The sequence below is a fragment of the Equus przewalskii genome, chromosome 8 (genome assembly GCF_037783145.1).
Source record: "Equus przewalskii isolate Varuska chromosome 8, EquPr2, whole genome shotgun sequence".
Classification (NCBI taxonomy): Eukaryota; Metazoa; Chordata; class Mammalia; order Perissodactyla; family Equidae; genus Equus; species Equus przewalskii.
In genome coordinates this window covers 75,420,351-75,438,559 of record NC_091838.1, presented here as the reverse complement: position 1 = coordinate 75,438,559, position 18,209 = coordinate 75,420,351, and the positions used below count along the sequence as shown (strand labels likewise).

Below are 18,209 nucleotides of genomic sequence, written 5' to 3'. Positions count from 1 at the left end.
AAACTTGAGGGTTTTAACATAAGAATGCCCCCATAAAACCAGCACTGAAATCGGGATGCTGAGCATCTGCATCGCCCCCACGAGCTCCCTGTGCCCCTTGGTAATCCTCCTCTCCTTCCTCCTCAGGCAACCTCTCATCTGCTTTCGGTCATTATAGATTAATTTGCATTTCCTAGATTTTTATATAAATGGCATTGTACAGTATGTACTCTTTTCTTAAAAAATCTGGCTTCTTTCACTCAGCATAATTATTTTGAGACCCATCTCTGTTGTTGGGTACATTGATTCTTCACTCCTTTCCAATCCTGGGTGCTATTCTGTGGTGTCGATGGACCGCAGTTGGTTTTTCCTTCACTGTGGGTGGACGTTTGGGTTATTTCCAGTTCTGGACTGTTGCTGATAAAGCCTGTAACATACACAGCCATGGCGGTTGCTGTGTGTCCGGCTCAGTCCTAAGGCGAGTATTAACACAAGTATTAACTCATGGAATCTGCTCAGGAGCTCCAGGACCTGTGTGAGAAGTACTGTTTTTCTCACCAGTTTGTGGATAAGGAAACTGAGACCAGAGAGGTCAAGGAACTTGTGTGAGGTCTCACAGGCAGGGAGAGGGGGGCTGGGATCGGAACCTATGAGTCTGGCTCCAGAGCGCGTTCCCGTAACCAGAGCACGACCCTGTCTGTCTGTCTGTCTGTCTGTGCTTCTGTTGTCGCCTGGCTCTCAGATGGGGTGTACTGCAGTGACCCCGCTGAGGGTGGGCCCAGCCAAGCCCCGTTCGTCTTCAGCCCCGCCAGCACGACCCCTGACTCCGGTTTTGTGTCTCCCCTGGACATAAGCCCAGACACTGAAAAACCGCTCAGTGTCCAGCTCGAGGTGACTTGCTCTGTTGACTGAGGGTGGCCCACCGCCCACTGCCTGCTCCCCAGCTAAGGCGTGTGACCATATGACCCCCCAGGGATGCGGATGTTCACTGTGGGGCTGGCGAAGCGTGCCCACTGCGTTTGGTCCTTATGTTAGTTTCCTGTCTCCTGTAATGAAACACCACAAACTCAATGGCTTAAAGGGCTCCCAAATCAAGCATCGGGTGGGCCACACTCCCTCCACTGGCTCTTGGGGAGGCTCCTTCTTGCTTCCTCCAGCTTCTGGGAGCTTCGGAATTCCTGGGCTCGTGGCTGCCCACTCCAGTCCCTGCCTCTCTCTTCTCATAGCCGCCTCTTCTGCGTCTGTTTCAAATCTCGCTCTGCTTTTCTCCTATGAGGACACTTGTCATTAGATTCAGGAGCCATTAGGATAATCCAGGACGATCTCCTCTCAGGATCCCTGACTTAATTACATCTGCGAAGACCTTTCTTCCAAATAAGTGAACACTCGCAGGCCTGGGGGATCTGACACGGACACGGCCTTTGGGGGCCACCCTTCAGCCCACTGCGGTCCTCGTTCCTCTTTCACGTTGCTTTTCAGAGTTGGTGATACACTTTCTCCACCCTGAGTGTATGATCGGAACCTCATAGGGATATGGAAGGAAGCAGAGCCGGTGTCTGTATTTCCTTGGAGGGGGAGGGTGTCAAGGCCAGGGTGAGAGTCTGGTCTGATGGAACCCCAAATTACTTGAGGTATCTGTTGGTGCCCCCATGTGGCTTCAGTTGTGTTTTGATCTGAAACCCCAGCACAGCTCCTCAGCCTATTTTTTCCTGATTTGCCTTTGAACAGCCGGTTGGCCTCTCTGTTGCTTAAATGATCGAGGATGGTTTTGGCAGCGGCTGGGGCTTGACATTGGCCCCCTCGCTCCCTCCGGCTCCTGCTCTGGTGTCATTGATCACATCGGGATGTTCTCTGAAAGCTGCAGCATCCACCGATGTACAAATGAGAACCAGAGCGAGCTTATAACTTGCTGGCTTGTCCCGAATCACGTTCGGAAAGGAGCCGGGGAGAGGCAAGGTAGAGGCCGACCTTCTGCAAGGCTCTGGGTGACCCCCCGGGAATCCGGATGGCCCTTCTTTCCGGCAACTTCCCATTGCATGAGTTGGTTTTATTTTCTAAGCATGAAAAGCTTCTTTTCAACTCTCCCCATTAAGTAACGATCATTGCTAACAGTTGTGTCGATTTTTACTGTTTCCAAGGGCTTCTGGGTGCACAACCTGTGTTAAACCCCACAACGTGATAGAATAGGAAATATTATCCCTCCTCCTTTTTCTTTGAGGAAACTGAGGCTCAGAGCGGTTAAGGCACTTGGCGTGAAAAGGGGCAGTGATGGAGCCACGCTCCAGATCCAGGGGGACTAATTCAAATCAGAACCCCCTAAGTCGGAGCCCAGAAGAGCCTGCTTTGCCCTGCAGGCTCCTTTGTGCTGCAGCTGATGGTCAGACAGCAGTCAGCATCCGGGGAGTGGCTTCCGCTTTTCCAAAGGTTTCCTTGGGCTCTGGAGCAGCCTTGTGCATCAGACAGGATTATCTTCCCTGTGTACCTATGTGACCTGGAGGTTGGGGACGGCCGTGACCGGCGCAGGGCCCCAGTCCCAGTGAAGGGCATGTCCCCCTCTCTGACTGCAGGAGGAAATGCAGAGTAACGTGGAGGTGGTCCACACCTACCGCCAGCACATCGTGAACGACATGAACCCCGGCAACCTGCACCTGTTCATCAACGCCTACAACAGGTATGGGGCTGCCGGCGGCCGCACCACGGCCATGGTCGGGCCCCTGCTGTAGGTCTGGAACAGGGGGGCGAGGTGGCGGGATCACAAAACTAGTAGAAGATGCAGCCCCTGAATTGGAGCAAATTGATTGTCAGGACAGGGGTACCCTAAGGGCCCAGGGAAATAAGGTGCCTCCCCGAGGTTTGAGCTCCTTGCAAGGAGCTGAGCCACCACGCCTGACCAGCGGGCCGCAGGCACGAGTGGACGCAGCCGAGCCCTCAAAGGGTTGGGAGGAAGGACATGCCTGTGTCCGTGGCTGACCATTAGGAGAGGCCGGCGGTGGGGAGAGCTAAGAGGTTTCCCCAAAGCCAGATGACCTCGCACAGGTTGGCGTGTGGGGGGTTTGCCAGAAGGGTCAATGGCAGGACCCCCCTGGGCTGGGCGCGGTGGGAGGGGCTTCCTCCAGCGGTGGGGTGTCTGCGGATGCTGATGGTGCATTTGCTGCCTGCAGCCGGCGGGACCTGGAGATCGAGCGGCCGATGCCCGGAGCGCACACCGTCACGCTGCAGTGAGTTGCTCTCTCCCCCGCGCTGTCTGTTGGCCTTGCCCACCCATGCTGGCAGGGCCTCTTTCTGGGCTTGGCGGACGTGTGCTAGGGTGTCGCCATCAGTGAGAATCGGCTGTATTCTGCCCAGGGACTGGGCCCAACCCAGCCTCGCTGGCCTGCTCCTGTGCAGGCGTTCAGTTCCTAGGGGGCCCCGGTGACCTGGGTTGGGACCTCTGATCTCAGAGAAGGAACGATGTTCATGCTTTGGACAGGATTTATTAAGCCCCTACCATACATCAAATGCAGCGTCAGTCTTTGCTTCACAGAGCCTGGAAATGAACCCACCCTAAGGTGCCCTATGAAGCTGGGAGGACAAGACGGCTGTGGATGTGACAAACTGTATCCACCAGTAATGACCGTGTCTGTTTATAGTTCCTTAAGTGAACCATATTATTTGACACCTGAACTTGGCCCATGCCGTTTCCTTTGTCAGACATGTCCTTTTTGTCTTCTCATCTTGATTGCTGGCAAAATCCTACCCGTCCTTCTTTGAGGAGAGGGTGCTTGAAAATAAAAATATCAGGGCACAGAAATTGTCTGGCTGAAATTATACTAAGGTGTAAATGACTGCTAACCAGTTTTAGCCTAAGAACAAAGCAGAGCCTGGAGGGAGAAGGAAGTAAAAACAGCAAAGGGTACTGGGGAAACCAAAATGCACTTTTTTGGGACTCTGGTCCCAGCCTGGCAGGCCTGGGCGTGTGAGAGTCTTTAAATGAACCTTGTGTTAACCTGCCATCTCTCCTGCCCCCAGGTGTCCTGCTCTGTTGGTGGTTGGCGACAATTCTCCTGCTGTGGATGCTGTGGTATGTAGAAATCAACTGCTGGTTTCTGTGCTTAATTCTGCAGAAATTAAGACGTTGCGTGACGTCTCCCTGCCCGCCTTATTCCCCTCCTCTGCTCCCATCAGGGCGGGCACGTCTTCTAAATGCCATGTTGGCCTTTGGGTAGAGAGCCCGGCCATCAGCCTCTGTCCCTGATGACTGCCAGCCCCGGCCGCTTGGCAGTGGGCCCACTGTCTCCTCTCCCAGCCCCTTACCTGCCAGTCTGCCCCTCATTGGCTTGATTATCTGGGCATCTTTGCCACTCGGCTTCCTGGCCAAGAGACTCTCCTCCCATTTGGGGGTCAGGTGGAGCTTTCAGACCTGGTTGGTGCCTGGTCAACTGGGAGGGCAGAGGGGCACCTGGGGAGTGGGGCTTAGGCAAGGCTTTCTGGCTCATTTCACCCCTTCGTTCCCACCTGTGATGTTGTGGATGCAAAGCAGGAGCTCTACCTTTCCAACATCACTGTAGCTGGGGACGTGGGAGACTTAGGGGCTATTGAGCAGAGTCCTAGAGAGGGGACATGTCTTATGCGGTGGGCTACAGAGCAGCATCTGTAAATGTTCATTTAGTAAACATCTGAGGTGTTTTAATGAACCGTGAGTTTCTTGGGATCTAACCCACTGGACATAATCATAGCCTGCATCAATAGAGATATATTGTTCCCATCAAGGGAGGTGATAGTTGTATAGTAAGCACTTTGAATATCACAGTTTACGTGTGGGTATTGTGCCCACTTCTGGATGCACTTTCAAGAGAGTCATTGACAGATTGCAGAGAGAAACCAGTTTGGTGGATGTGATTTGATAGGAAGAATATTTGTTGAGACTGGGGTTGTCCGTTCTACAGAATCACTGGCAACAGCTGGTTAAACGGTGTCATTCATTCAGCAGATATTTCCGGAGCACCTCCTACATTTTAGCCAATCTTCATAACAACCCTTTGAAAAAGATAGTATCCCCATTTTATTGACAAGGAAACTGAGGCTCAAAGAAGTGAACTAACTTGTCCCGGGTCTCATAGCTAGCAGCGGCAGGGCTGGAATTTAAAGCCACATATGTTTGATCCCAGAGCGTGCGTTCTTCTCTGCCAGTAGGAGTGCTGGAATCTCTGATGATGGCGGCAGAGCAGCAGGGAACGGGGAGAGGTTATGACTTTGGCTCCACGGGGAAAATTCACAAATTTCTTCTCCCTTTCCCTGTCCAGGTGGAGTGCAACTCGAAACTGGACCCGACGAAGACCACTCTGCTCAAGGTACAGGGAGAATGAGGGGCATCTGTGTCTGTGCTGTCTTAGAAACCTGCAAGTTTCTGCAGAATTGAGTTGCGTCTGATTGAGGCAAAGCTGGTGGTCAGAATCCCTGGAAATGATTATTTAGTGTGTCTATTCACAAACATCTTTGGGTGCCGGCTGGTGACCCAAGGCCACAAAGATGAGAAGAGCCCTCTCCGGGACCCATGAGTCCACGGGCAGCCACTGTGGTGCTCTGGCGAGGGGCGGACCAGGAGGCATGCAGACCGGGCTCTCTCGGTTGGGAGTAGGGCCAGGACGTACCTCGGAGAGGGGCCCTGCCTGTCGAATAGGAGAGAATGGACCCCCGAGGCTGTGGAGGGAGGCCTCTTCCCACAGGTCATCTGAACCCATGTGTGCTTGCTCTCTCTGTATCTGGATCTGGGGTCTGTGTCGCAGCCCCTGCCAGTACCCTGTTCGAGGGGACTGATGTACCTTCCAAACCCATGTGGTGTTTGTGGCAGCCGTGACCCAGGCTGCAGCATGAAAGCAGGAACCTTTCTGGTTGTCCCCCTGGGAGGGCAGGTGACCAGGAGGGGCCTGTGTGATATGAGGCGGCCCCCTGTGTGGGGGAGGACAAGAAGCTGTACCCTCCACTCCCCTTGTGAAAGCGGGATGCCTTTGAAAGGCACGAGAGAGGTGTCTGGTGCTTCCTGGGGGGGCTGGTCCCTATAATTTGTTCTTCCCTTACATTTTCTTTCAAGATTCCCTCAAAAGGAAATTGCGAGACTGGAAGATGCTGGGCTTCGGGCCCGAGGGGGCTGCTAATTGGCTAGCTTTTGCAAAGTGGGACAAAGTGAGCGTCCTTTGTCTAGATTGTCCAAACACATCTGTGTCTGGACTCCCGCAGCATCCAGGCTGCTGTCCCGGGAAGAAGATGGACAGAGATACAGACCCAGATGGGGATGGCCCCGTCACTGCTGTTAGGAAGACGAGGAAAGCGCCTTGGAGAAGGGTGGACCAGTGTCCTCAGGTGGAACAAAGTTCCACAAACCGGGAGGCTGAGAGCCACAGGAACCCGTTCTTTCGCTGTTCTGGAGGGTGCCGTCCGAAATCAAGCTGTGGGCAGGGCTGAGCTCCCTCTGAAGCTCGAGGGAGCATTCTTCCTTGCCCCTTCCCAGCCTCCCCTGCTGGCTGGCAGTCCTCGGTGCTCTGTGGCTGGCAGACGCGTCCCTCCAGTCTGCCTCCATTGTCACACAGCCTTCTCCCTGTGTGTCTCTGCGTCCAGATTTCCCTCTCGTTTGAAGGACATCAGTCACTGGATTTAGGGCCCACCCTAATCCAGTATGACCTCATCTTCACCTAATCCCATCTGCAAAGACCCTATTTCCAAATATGATCACATTTTCCGGTCCTTGGGGTTAGGACTTGCGTATATCTTTTGGGGGAGACATAATTCACCCGACATCCCACAACAGAGGGTAGGTGACCTGTCTGGGATCTGGTGGCTGGTTTGACGGTAGATCCAGGATCAGAACCTGTTTCAGCCTGATTCCAGACACTCTCTCCCCACTGCCCACCCTGCCCTGCTGTGTGGCCCCTGGCATTAGTCCAGCATCCTGCCACTGCTTTCTGGTGTCCGGACGGTGGTCCTGGGTTAGCGTGGCCGCGAGGCTCACCTTCGGGATCTGGCTTTGAGACTCGGGGCTGTAGGACGGCGCAGCCTCACCCACCCTCCCTCACTCACACCTTCCAGTCCTGTCACCCTCCAGGCCATTCTCGCCCATCCTGGCCCATCCTCACCCTGCTGCCCCCAAGCCTGAGCCCTCGATAAATATTCACACATGCCCGGACTGGCTTTAAGCAGCGATGGGATGGAACGGGAACTTTGGGAGTTATAGCATTTATCAAGGGAGGCCAGTGAAGACCCCCAATCAGGCCCGAAGTCTCGAATCTAGCAGTTTCCTTCCGAGGGAGTCTTTAAAGAGAATGTATGTCCAGAGCCCTGTGCTGTGAATGCTTTCTGGTCAGACAGGCCCTGGATGGAAACTTGCACGTTCCTCAGGCACTCCGGCCCGTTTCTGCCTCTGAAATGGTGCATTCGTCCCTTCCAGGGTTCTTGTGGAACAGACAGGAATTATCTACAGGGCCTAGCACAGTGCCTGGCTTGTCATAAGCTACAAGCAGTGGTCGCCAAGAAGATAGTTCAGTGCCGAGATGGATAGTGATGACAGCAGCCTTCCTGGCTGGGGTTTGGGTGTCTCTGCCCATAACATGCCCAGTCCCCCCTCAACAGGGCAGGGCAGCGGAGGGTGGGCACCACTTGGAGCTGGTTCACAGAGCGAGGATCGCCTCCGCCCAGGTGTTCGGCACTAACCAGCTTCCCTTCTCTCCCAGATGGCGGATTGTGGCGGCCTCCCGCAGATCTCCCAGGTGAGTCCACCTGTCGCGGCTCCCCAGGTAGGGGGGCATGTGCCTCTGAGACCTGTTAGTACCTTTTCTCTCCCTGCCTGCTTGTCCCCCATCTGGCCATGACATCTGATGACAGTTTGTGGATGCTCACTGTTTATAAAAGGTGTTTACATGTGAGGATTTATGGGATCGCCCAGAAGCCTTTGTAGAGTAGATGATTCTGGCGTTCACAGGGGTAAAGGGGTTTGCCAAGGGGACACAGCCTGGCAACATGGACCAGAAGGTCAGTGTACCTGACCCCAGAGACCACGGGCTTCTGCTGGAGCCCTGGGCTCCCGGAGCTCAGGCCCAGAGCAGGGGGCGGAGAGGAGATGAAAAGCAGTGTGTGTGTATATTTTGGGAAGTTTTTCTTTTTTTAATCACTGATATTTATTGCTTCTGCTTTTCTAATTATAAAGTAATACATGTTTATCAAGAAATTTTAAAATACAGATGGATAAAATAATCATTTAAAAAACCATGTCTGTAGTGCCCCAACTTCAGATTACTGTTGTTACAAACTTGAAAGTATTTCCCTCTAGTCTCCTTTCTGATATAGTTTCATACATTTTTGTCTTACTTTAAGCAAAATCAGGATCATGTGGCAGGTATGTTTTTCACTTGCCCACATAATTTCACATCTCAGGGATATCTCCATTTGGTTAAAAAATGTTCTGTGTCTTAATTTTTAATGATGGCAGAAAACGCCATTGTACAGATATCCCATAATTTCTTTCCCTGATGCGCTATTGCTGGACATTTAGGTCCTTTCTGGGTTTTCACTATTCCATGTGGTGCCTCTCCATGTGGAAGCAATCAGCTCCTTGATTGTTTTCATGTGGGCCTGCCCATTTCGAGGGTTGTGGGACAGAAAAGGGTGAGTCTTGGCTCCCACGGCCCCAGTGCATGGCCATGGCAGAGACGTCCATCTGGGCGCCATATATAATTCTTAGAGCTGGAACTGTGCCAACAGAAAAACAGTCTTCTCTTTGGGGCTGTGAAGTATTCCACCGGGGGTCTGAAGGAGAGGCCGAGGGGCCCATGGGGCAGCCCCAGGAGCAGATTTCTGCATCAGGCGGATGCTGGATCTTGGCTCATTGCTCTGGGTCCCATCTCATTGCAGTGTTTTAGTCTAGAAGTATGAGCAGAAGTGGCCTTTGGTGGCTCTCTTCGCTTCTCTGCACCTGTTTCCACAGCGTCTCCCTCTGCACCCACTAGAAAAGAACAAAAAATATTTTCAGCTTTTTATCTGCTGTTATGTCGTGCCCATTTGATAGCTGGGAGTAGCCAGAGAAGGGTGGGATGTCCCAGCTGCCGGAAGGAACAGATGGGCTCCCAACAGAGCCCTGCTTAGACGTAAGTGTGGGTTAATACCTGCACATTAGGGGGGAGCCGGTTCTCAGTCCAGCTTGCTCCTGAGTCTCCTGCTAGGACAGTGCCACCCAGGGCCTTAAGTTGGCTGGAGAGAAGAGGCGCCATTTTTCCTTCCATCTCTCCCTCTCCACACTCTTTCTCTCTCCCTTCCTTTCTTCCTTTCTCTGGTTGAAATGAAAACAGATCTAGCCCTGGCCAGAATGAAAACACATTGTAAATATCATGGCAGGAGCTGAACTAGCCCAGGCTTCCAGGTGACCAGCCCAAGGAGGACCAAGTACTGTGTCATCCCTCATCCTTCTGCCCTGGCAAGTTGGGCGCATGTTTACAAAGGGCGTTCCCACCCTTCATTCCATTTGATCCTTGCAACAGTCCTTAGAGATAGGAAGAGAACGAGGAAGAGAATGAGGGAAGTGAGGTTAAAAGATGGGAGAGATTGCCCGTGGTCACGCAGGGGAGCCAAATTTGGGCCCAGGTATTCTCGTTCCTAAGTCCGCATTCTTATTTCTGTTCGCCTTCTTGAACACAGGAGTCCTTGGCTCTCTGCAGCCCCAACCTGCAACTCTTGTCACTTTCTTACCATTGTCACCCAAACCCCAGAGGGCAATTTGAGCACAGCCCCTCCTTTAAATGTCATTTAGCTCCTTGTGGAATAGTGTCAGGAGTTGGTGGAGGTGGGTGGGAACACGGCCTCCGCTGATGACTTCTCAGAACAGACCCAGGGCATTGCATTTGAGAGCTGGAGGCAATTAGACTGTGAATATGGCCTTTAGTTGAGCATTCAGCTCCTACTTTAGATTAAATTAAAATTTTGAGAGTAATTGGCAGAACTGGGTGTGTTCTCAGCATTCTCAACTCATTTCACATCAAGTAGCTCAGTTAATTGATCAATTAGTTTGTGCAACAGTCCATCCATTCATCCATCTTTCCATCTTTCCTTCTTTCCATTTTTTTCCTTCATCCATTCATCTTTCCTTCTTTCTGTGCATCCATCCTTCTTTTCACTCAATCTATCCATCCTCCTTCCTTCTTTCCATTCATCTATCCATTCATCTTTTTTCCTTTTTATCTTTCTGTCTTCCTTCCTTCTATCCTTCCTTCCTTTCTTCCTTCTTTCCATCCATCCATCCATCTTCTTTCCTTTTTATCTATCTATCTACCATCCTTTCTTCCATCCGTCCATCCATCCAGCCAGCCAGCCTGCTACTGAGGCCGAGAGGGCACTGCCTTGAGAGCATGGGGTTTAGAAAGCCCTGGGTTGATCTTCAAGACACACCACTAAGTAACTATAGGACGTTGGATGGATTGTTTACCTCTCCAAGTCTGTTCAGCTATGAGATGTATATGAAAATGGTACCAACCTCATGAGGTTGTTGTCCGGAGAAAACGAGATAATGCCGCACAGCCCTTGGCACAAAGAATGCACATGATGCTGATGCTGTTACATTCTAGATGCTGAGTTGGGCACATCGCTTTATCAAATGTCATCTTCTTCAAAGAAACCCTCAGATGTGGGTGTGGCACTCTGCCCATATTTTACAGGTGGAGAAACTGGCTCAGACACGTCATATAACTTGACGAAGCTCCCCCAGCTGTGAAGTCAACTTGAATTTTTCCTCACTAGTCAAAGCTAATTTTGGTCCCCATGACTATCCCATAGTGTTCCCTTTACCTTTGTGTATTGTCCTATCAACATGGTGGCCTTCTATGTTGGGCCATGGTCTTTCACAGCTCCATGTGGCCACCTCCAGTGACTGACTGCGCTCTCCCTTCTTTCCTCCTGCAGCCAGCCAAGCTTGCCGAGGCCTTCAAGTACTTCGTGCAGGGCATGGGATACAGTAAGTATGGCGTTTCCCAGCAGGCAGTGGGTTGAGGGGCAGGTGTGGGAATGGGAGATGTGGTGCCCTGAGCCAGGTTTGAATGAATATTCTGTATCACCTTGTCCAGCTGCAGCCTTTTGCAAACTGGGTGGGTCAGGGGAAGAAATATTGAGGTGCAGAGGCAGTGGGCGGCACTGCACCAAGGGTTCTAGTCTCTCCTTTATCCCTTGGTGGCTGATTCTCCCTCTGTGGTTGAACAGAAGTTGTTTCACACCAGGGAAGGTTTTTAGGGTTAGGTGAAGACTATCCATTTAAGCACCAAGACAACAGTGAAACCATGAAAATGTTTTTAATTTTGAATACATGCTTTCTTAAGAGATTTCCGATTGTAGTCATAATAATGATGATGGTGGTGGTGATGCTGATGATGCTGAAGATAGTGATGATGATGATGGTGGTGGTAGTTATTGTGGTGGTGGTGGTGATTATGATGGTGATGATGACAGTGATAGTGATGATGGTGGTGATAATGATGAAAGATTAGTAAATCCTTTATTTTTCTTATTTAGCCATCACAATAATCCTATGAGATAATTCTTATCCCCATTTTACAACCGATGAAACTGAGGCTTTGACAGATTAAGCAAAGAGCAGAGTGGGGATCAATGAAAGTTCGGACTGTAAAGCTCTGAGTAAGTGGGTGACAAAGTCGCTTATATTCAAGACAGAGCATTTCTTTGCTAAATCATTAAATTTGGGAGTGGAAGGACAAAGAGAAGTGTAATTCAAGAACGTGCAGCTTCTTGTGCTGTGGTGATGGTATATTGTTAGACACATACAGCGCTTTTTCAGGAATGCGGCCCCAGGGCCAGGACAGACAGTGCCAAGGTGCAGCCCTCTGTCGGGCAGCGGCCACGGTTGGTGCTCATCCCTGTACGGCCGTGGTGCTGGCCGTGATGTGGCTCTTTTGGCTCTTCCTGCCTACCGCTCGGAATTCCAATTTATGTGCGCATCTTAACTAGGAAGTCTGAACGGCTAGTCTCTTCCGTTTTTTTTCTGAGACTTAAACTGTTTGCTCATTTAAAATAGTAATGTTATGTTTGGTGAACTGACCGCAGTCTTAAGCTTGGCCTCAGCTATGTTTAGTTTCTAGCGAGGCTGAGAGCAGGGGAACCCGACTTACATGCTTCGGGCAGGATCCTTGTCCCAAGGTGCCCTCTTCCAGCAGAAAACATCTGCCTGTGGGTCTCCTGCCCTTGGGCGTGCTTTCCCCGTGGGCGACGTGCCAGCGAAGGCGTAACTGGAGAGAGCTGCTGGGCAGCCTCTGTTTACCTTGCAGGGCGTGACCCAGGACTCATTTGTCTTGGATGTGCCCTGGGTTTGGATTTCTGCTTGGAAAGTGTATTCTGGGGAGAAAGGAAGCAAAGCACAGACCTTGTCGCTCCCCTACACGCACACACACACCAGCTTCTACTCCCAGAAAGCCGAAGCATCCTGCAGGTTATGAGGGAAGACAGCAGGAAGAGCTATAGTCCAGAGGCATCAGCCAAAGAGAAGGGAAGTGATCACTTGAGGGCCTCCTCGGATGCTGGGCCAGGTGTGACTAGCCATTTGCATCCATGACACCGTTCTATAGTCACCAGAGCCCTCGAGGTCAGTAAAACTTGCAGATTTGGGGTCGAGAAATAGGGGCTCAGAGAAAATGCAGTTATGCACTGCATAACAACATTTCGGTCAATGACGGACCACACATACGATGGTGGTCCCCTAAGATTAGTACCAAGAGCCTAGGTGTAGTAGGCTACACCATCTAGGTTTTTGTAAGCGCACTCTATATGACGTTCGCACAACGACGAAATCGCCTAACAACGCATTTCTTAGAATGTATTCCCATCATTAAGCGGCACGTGGCTGTACGGGAGCGATAGATGTGGGATTGATCCCGATTCTTTCTGGATTCAGAAACTAGCTCTTTGAGAAGAAAATTCTATCCCAGCAAGGATTAATTCTGTTTGTGGGTGTCTGCCACAGAAAGCCAATGCATATGGCCGACGAGCGAGTAATGTAAGCCCCACCTACATGTGTGTGCATCAGGTGCTTGCGTCTGTGGTGCCCGTCACTCCATGTGGCCTTGGCAATGATGCTTCAGTTAGGTGGCATCTTAGTTTCTGCCGTTAATCCCCTGGTTAATCACTGGATGGCTTCAAACAGCCAAAGTTTATCCTCTCACAGTACTACAGTTCTCAAGGCTAGAAATCCAAGGTCAAGGTCTGCGCAGGGCCATGCTCCCTCCGAGGTTCTGGGACGCATCCTTCCTTGTCTCTTCCAGCTTCTGGGGGCCACTGGCAGTCCTTGGTGCTCCTTGGCTTGTAGCTGCATCACTCTGATCTCTCTGCCTCTGTCTTCACAGTGTCTGTGTGTCTGTCTCTGTCTCCTCTTCTTACATGGACACGAGCCATTGCATTCGACCTCACTCCAATCCAGTATGACCTCAGCTTAATGAAATATATCTGCAAAAACTCTATTTCCAAATAAGGCTACGTTCTGAGGTTCAGGTGGACATGAATTTGGGGGGGGGGAGCACTAATCAACCCGGTACAGGTGAGGGGATGGTTTTGTCTTCATTCCACTTTATCAGCCACCTGCCATGTGCATTTTAAGTCCCAAAGAGTGGACAGTGCCCTTGACAGTTCCTGGGAGCTCACGGGCTTCTCAAGGGAAGAGACAACTGACAGCTCTGCTGCAAACTTGCTGTGTGGTCTCAGTTTCCCCACCTGTGTCGAGCAGGGATTAGCCCGGCTGATCTTGACTGCCCTCCCTGCTCCAGCAATTGTTGACGGGGGGGTGGGCATACACACGGGCACAGACTAGGGAGTCAGTAGTAGAATTCCCATTTTACAGTTGGGACCCGGCGCTCAGAATGAGGTAATCCCAAAATCACATAGCTCTTAAGCACATGGAAGAATTGGGATTCAGACCCAGCTCTGGGTTCAAGCCACCGTGTGACTGCGGGAAGTCCTTACCCCATCTGAGCCTGGCTCTCCACCCCTGTGAGCTGATAGACACAGCAAGCCCAGCAGCTGGATTGCTGAGAGGATGGACAGTGCACAAAGGAGCTCGGCCAGGTTGGGCAGGAGGAGGCGCCATTGCTAGCATGCACGTGGCCCTAGGGGTTCTCCCGTCCCCTAACCAGGCTCTCTCCTCTCTCCCCAGTGCCCTCCGCCAGCATGACCCGCCTGATGCGCTCCCGCACGGCCTCGGGCTCCAGCGTCACATCCCTGGAAGGCGCCCGCAGCCGCTCCCACACCAGCGAGGGGACCCGCAGCCGCTCCCACACCAGCGAGGGCACTCGCCTCGACATCACCCCCAACTCCGGTGCCACCGGGAACAACGCGGGGCCCAAGTCCATGGAGGTGTCCTGCTAGGCGGCCGGTGCGCACGGCCGCCCTCTGGACTCTGGGGTCGGGATCGCTGTAGCTGCCCCCTCCTCCAGCCCCTTCCCGCCCCCTGCCTGCCGCACCGCAGTAACTCGGTATTAATCCAAGGCTTATTTTCTAAGAGTGAGCTCTGGTGATGACAAAGTGAGATTGGGTTTGTCGAGGCCGCCCTTTCTGACGGGGGCGGGGTGGGGTGGACCCAGGGAAAAGCATCTCAGTGTCCTGTTTTCATTAAAGGAGTGGCCTGGTGACCACTCTCTTACCCTCCCTGGGAGACGCCAAATTACCAAAAACGAGAAACATAGCCGTAAACACTTCCTAAGTCCAAGCCTAGACTAACCCGAGCATCCTGCTTCTGAGGGGCGTTTGCTCCGAAGCCCCGCCCACCGACTTCCGGTTTCCTCTCCAGCTGAAGAAAAACTGGTGTAGTTTCTGGAAACAAAACCCTTTTCTGGCTCGGGGAGGGGGTGAGCAGGGTAGCTCTTTTAACTAGGCCAAACAGGAAGCAGGGGAAAAAGGTGGAATACATGTGCAGGCTGGAAGCATTCGGAAAGGCAAATCCAGGTCGTTAACTTGATGAAATCGATGTTTAAATTTCGTGCATATATACACCCTTAATGCCGAGGCGTACAGGCCTGTTTTCCCGGCACCCTTTCAATGCACAACGAAATCCAGCGTCTCTTGGCTTTGCAGAGAAAGGGTCTCAGCAAACATTTGGTGTCATGGATTGAAGACTTTGGCTCTCCTATCTGCCTCCTTCTCCACAGCCCCTGCTTCCCACCCCAAAAATGAGCGAGTGGGTATTTCATTCATGGGGAAGATCATTTAGATCCATAGTTGCTTTCTTGGAAGTGGAGGGAAACATTCAAACAACTGTACCTGGCTGTGATGGGGCTCCACGCAGCGGGGGGGCAGGGGTGTTGGGTGGGGGTGGTCTCTGGGTTCCTAGATGTATGGGATTCCTGTGGTCGTGATGGCATCTGGTGCGGTTCTGATTTCAGTTGATCCCACCCCGGTTACCAAGAATCTTGTGTGCTTGAGTTAAATCCACCTTCCAATCTTGGACACCCAGGGTTGAATCTGAACTTGACGGCTGAACGTTTCTGCCCTGGGAACATTCCTGGATTTTCAGCTCGACCTGTTGGCTCTTGCAGGGGTGGGATTCACGTGGGGAGTGGTGGCTGAGAAGACGCAAGGATTCTGGAATGTCTGTTCCGTGGCATTTCCTTCCCTCTCCCGCCTCACCCTCTTCCCTGCCCCTCTAACCTCCTTTTGCTGAATGGGGCGGCACCACTGACATTCCTGGGCAATGTGGGCGTAGCTGCCAAGTTCCTGTCCTACTGCCTTTTGATTTTCATTTTGGCTAACCAAGGATCTTATAGGAAGTTTGATCAGAGCGCATGGAACATTGTGAATCAGCCGCTAGGGCCTGGTGATTTCGGGACCCTTAAGTGGGTAGAAGGAAGTAGTCAAGCCTTCTAGGAGGCTTGAGGGGCAATGACTCGGTTTACCTGCCACGTACCACCTGGGAGACTTTCCCTGGCTTCTGCAGAAAGGTCAGGGGTCAGGGCAGGAGCGGCTGAATTGAGACAAGAAACTGTTGTGTACAAGTCTTTCCAGAAGATTTTCTTAATGAAATATTTGTATTTATTTCCAGACCAATAAATTTGTAACTTTGCAGTGGCTTGTGTCTTTTTCCTCTGCCGAGAGAGGGTGCGTGCAGCATCACAACATGGGGAAGGGCTGTCCTTACCAGGGCCTCCTGCCACATTGCCCCTTGCCATTGCACTTCTTTGCTGTCGAGCAGCACTTCCAATAAAAATAGAATGTGAGCCACAGATGTAACTTTAAATTTTCTAGTAGCCACATTTGAAAAGGTCGGAAGAAACACGTGAAATTAATTTTAATATATTTCATTTAACCCAGCATATCCAAAATATCACTATTCCAACACAGAATCAATATAACAATTAGTGAGCTATTTCACATCACAGCACATCGCAATTCAAACCAGCCCCGTTTCAAGTGCTCAATAGCCTGGACAGTGCAGTGGTAAGGGGCTAAAGCTTTCAGGCTATAAGTGGAGGGAGACATTATTTTACATTTTACCACTCCTTTTCTCACACCCAATGACAGCCACTGTAATGCTTGTTTCTATGGCACTTAAAAAAAAATTAGAAACACAACAGGTTTTAGTATAACCTCCCACTTTCATTTAAACTTTTTATTTAATATTAGTTTAAAATTTACAGAACGGTCACAAATTGAGTGCAGAGAGTTCCCATATACCCCACACCCAGGTTCCCCTATTAATAGTAACATCTTATGTGGCTGTGGCACCTTGGTCACAACGAAGAAATCAACCCTGATCTATTAACAAAGCTTAATACGTTATTGGGATTTCATTAGTGTGTCCCTGTTGTCCTTTTTCTGTCCCAGGATGCACCCAGGATACCACATTACACTGGTCATCCTGCTCCTTAACTTTCTCTGGCCTGTGACGGTTCCTCAAGACTCCTCACTTTTGATGACCTTGACAGTTTTGAGGAGCACCAGTCAGGCATTTTGTAGAATGTCCCTCCGTTGACGTTTGTGTGTTTTTCTCCTGGCTCAATGCGGGTTATGGGTTTTGGGAATGCAGACCACAGAGGGGAAATGCCATTCTCGTCACATCACGCTATCAGCGTGACAGGTCAACATGATTTGTCGCCGATGAGGTTAACCTTGATCTCCTGGCAGAGGTGGGGTCTGCCCGGTCTCTCCACTGCCCAGTTACTGCTGCTTTTCCCTACTTGTTCCTGGGAAGCAGGTCCCTAAACGCAGTCCACACGCCAGCCCCTCCCTCCCCCTTTTAAACAGCTATCATGCTGTGATTTATATTGGTTTTTATTCACTTACCTTGAGGTGTCTCTTAGCGTGTGTAATTAGCTGGAACACTTTTGAAGTTTGCATCATCGTGCAGTGAGGGGACGTGCTTTAGTCCACAGGCCCTGCTGTTTCCGAGACAGATTTGGAATAGCCAGGAGCAGCTGACTCAGCTCAGAAGGGTGAGAGGGACTTCCTAGGGGAGGGGCCAGCACGGACACCAACACAGAGGGTGGAAGGTGTGCCCCTAGTGAGGAACCTGCAGTATAGACCCAGGTAGAGGGTGGTGTGTGCTGTGCATCGCAGGAAGAGTTTTCAATGCATAAAATAAAATGCATATGATTATAAAAGAAGCCACTTATAGTAAAGTATAATTATCCAGATGTTACAATTGTGTGATATAGTGACATGTACTTCTTTATCAATTAATAAGTTAAATAGTAACATGGAGGCAGGTTTCAACATAATTTCAAAGCAGTGACGAGCACAATATTTTGGACACCTGCCACAAGTGTGATAAGAAATATGTGATTTCAATGGTGACAAATTAGGGTTTGTGGCTTACATTTAGATAGAAGGAAATGCTTAATTGCAATTAGATGTTAGTAAAAACAAAGCTGCGTTTTTTTCTCTATCCAAGTACACGGCCCCTGAATTTTATCCGTGGGTCCCTGGTCTGAGGACCCCACGTTAAGAAGCCCTGTTTTAGGTGCAGGAGGAGGAGTGTGTGGGCTCATATTTATTTGACATTCACAGTAAGTGCGTTTTCTGTGTCAGGTCTCGTGTGAGAGTCGAGAGTTGGGGACGTAGAAACGGAAGAGCCAGCAGGTAATCACCAGTGGGTGCATCCGTCAGCTTTGGGGTGAGGGGTGGCACAGAGACCCCTGGACCGGCCACCGTCAGCTCCCTGGAGCTCAGGCTTCCACCGAGGGAATGTTACAGGTGTTTGCATGTATCGGATGCTATTTCGAGATGGT

At 51.0% G+C, this 18,209-nt stretch overlaps 1 protein-coding gene and 1 long non-coding RNA gene across 3 annotated transcripts in view; one reads left to right on the top strand and one right to left on the bottom strand.

Annotated features, from left to right (window-relative positions):
• NDRG1 (N-myc downstream regulated 1) overlaps positions 1 to 16,047 on the top strand; it is a 55,786-nt gene extending 39,739 nt beyond the window's left edge. For both annotated transcript variants that reach the window (XM_070632114.1, XM_070632115.1), the window contains 7 exons: positions 2,547 to 2,650; positions 3,141 to 3,197; positions 3,988 to 4,039; positions 5,262 to 5,309; positions 7,683 to 7,718; positions 10,897 to 10,948; positions 14,144 to 16,047. In XM_070632114.1, coding sequence (XP_070488215.1) covers positions 2,547 to 2,650; positions 3,141 to 3,197; positions 3,988 to 4,039; positions 5,262 to 5,309; positions 7,683 to 7,718; positions 10,897 to 10,948; positions 14,144 to 14,355 — 561 coding nt within the window. In that variant the 3' untranslated portion in view covers positions 14,356 to 16,047. The remainder of the gene's footprint in view (positions 1 to 2,546; positions 2,651 to 3,140; positions 3,198 to 3,987; positions 4,040 to 5,261; positions 5,310 to 7,682; positions 7,719 to 10,896; positions 10,949 to 14,143) is intronic.
• Positions 3,436 to 17,418, bottom strand: LOC139085290 (uncharacterized). Its single transcript, XR_011543533.1, has 2 exons — positions 17,266 to 17,418; positions 3,436 to 8,950 (listed from the first exon to the last, which is right to left on the bottom strand). It is a non-coding gene; the product is annotated as an uncharacterized lncRNA (long non-coding RNA).
• Between the last annotated feature and the right edge of the window lie 791 nt (positions 17,419 to 18,209).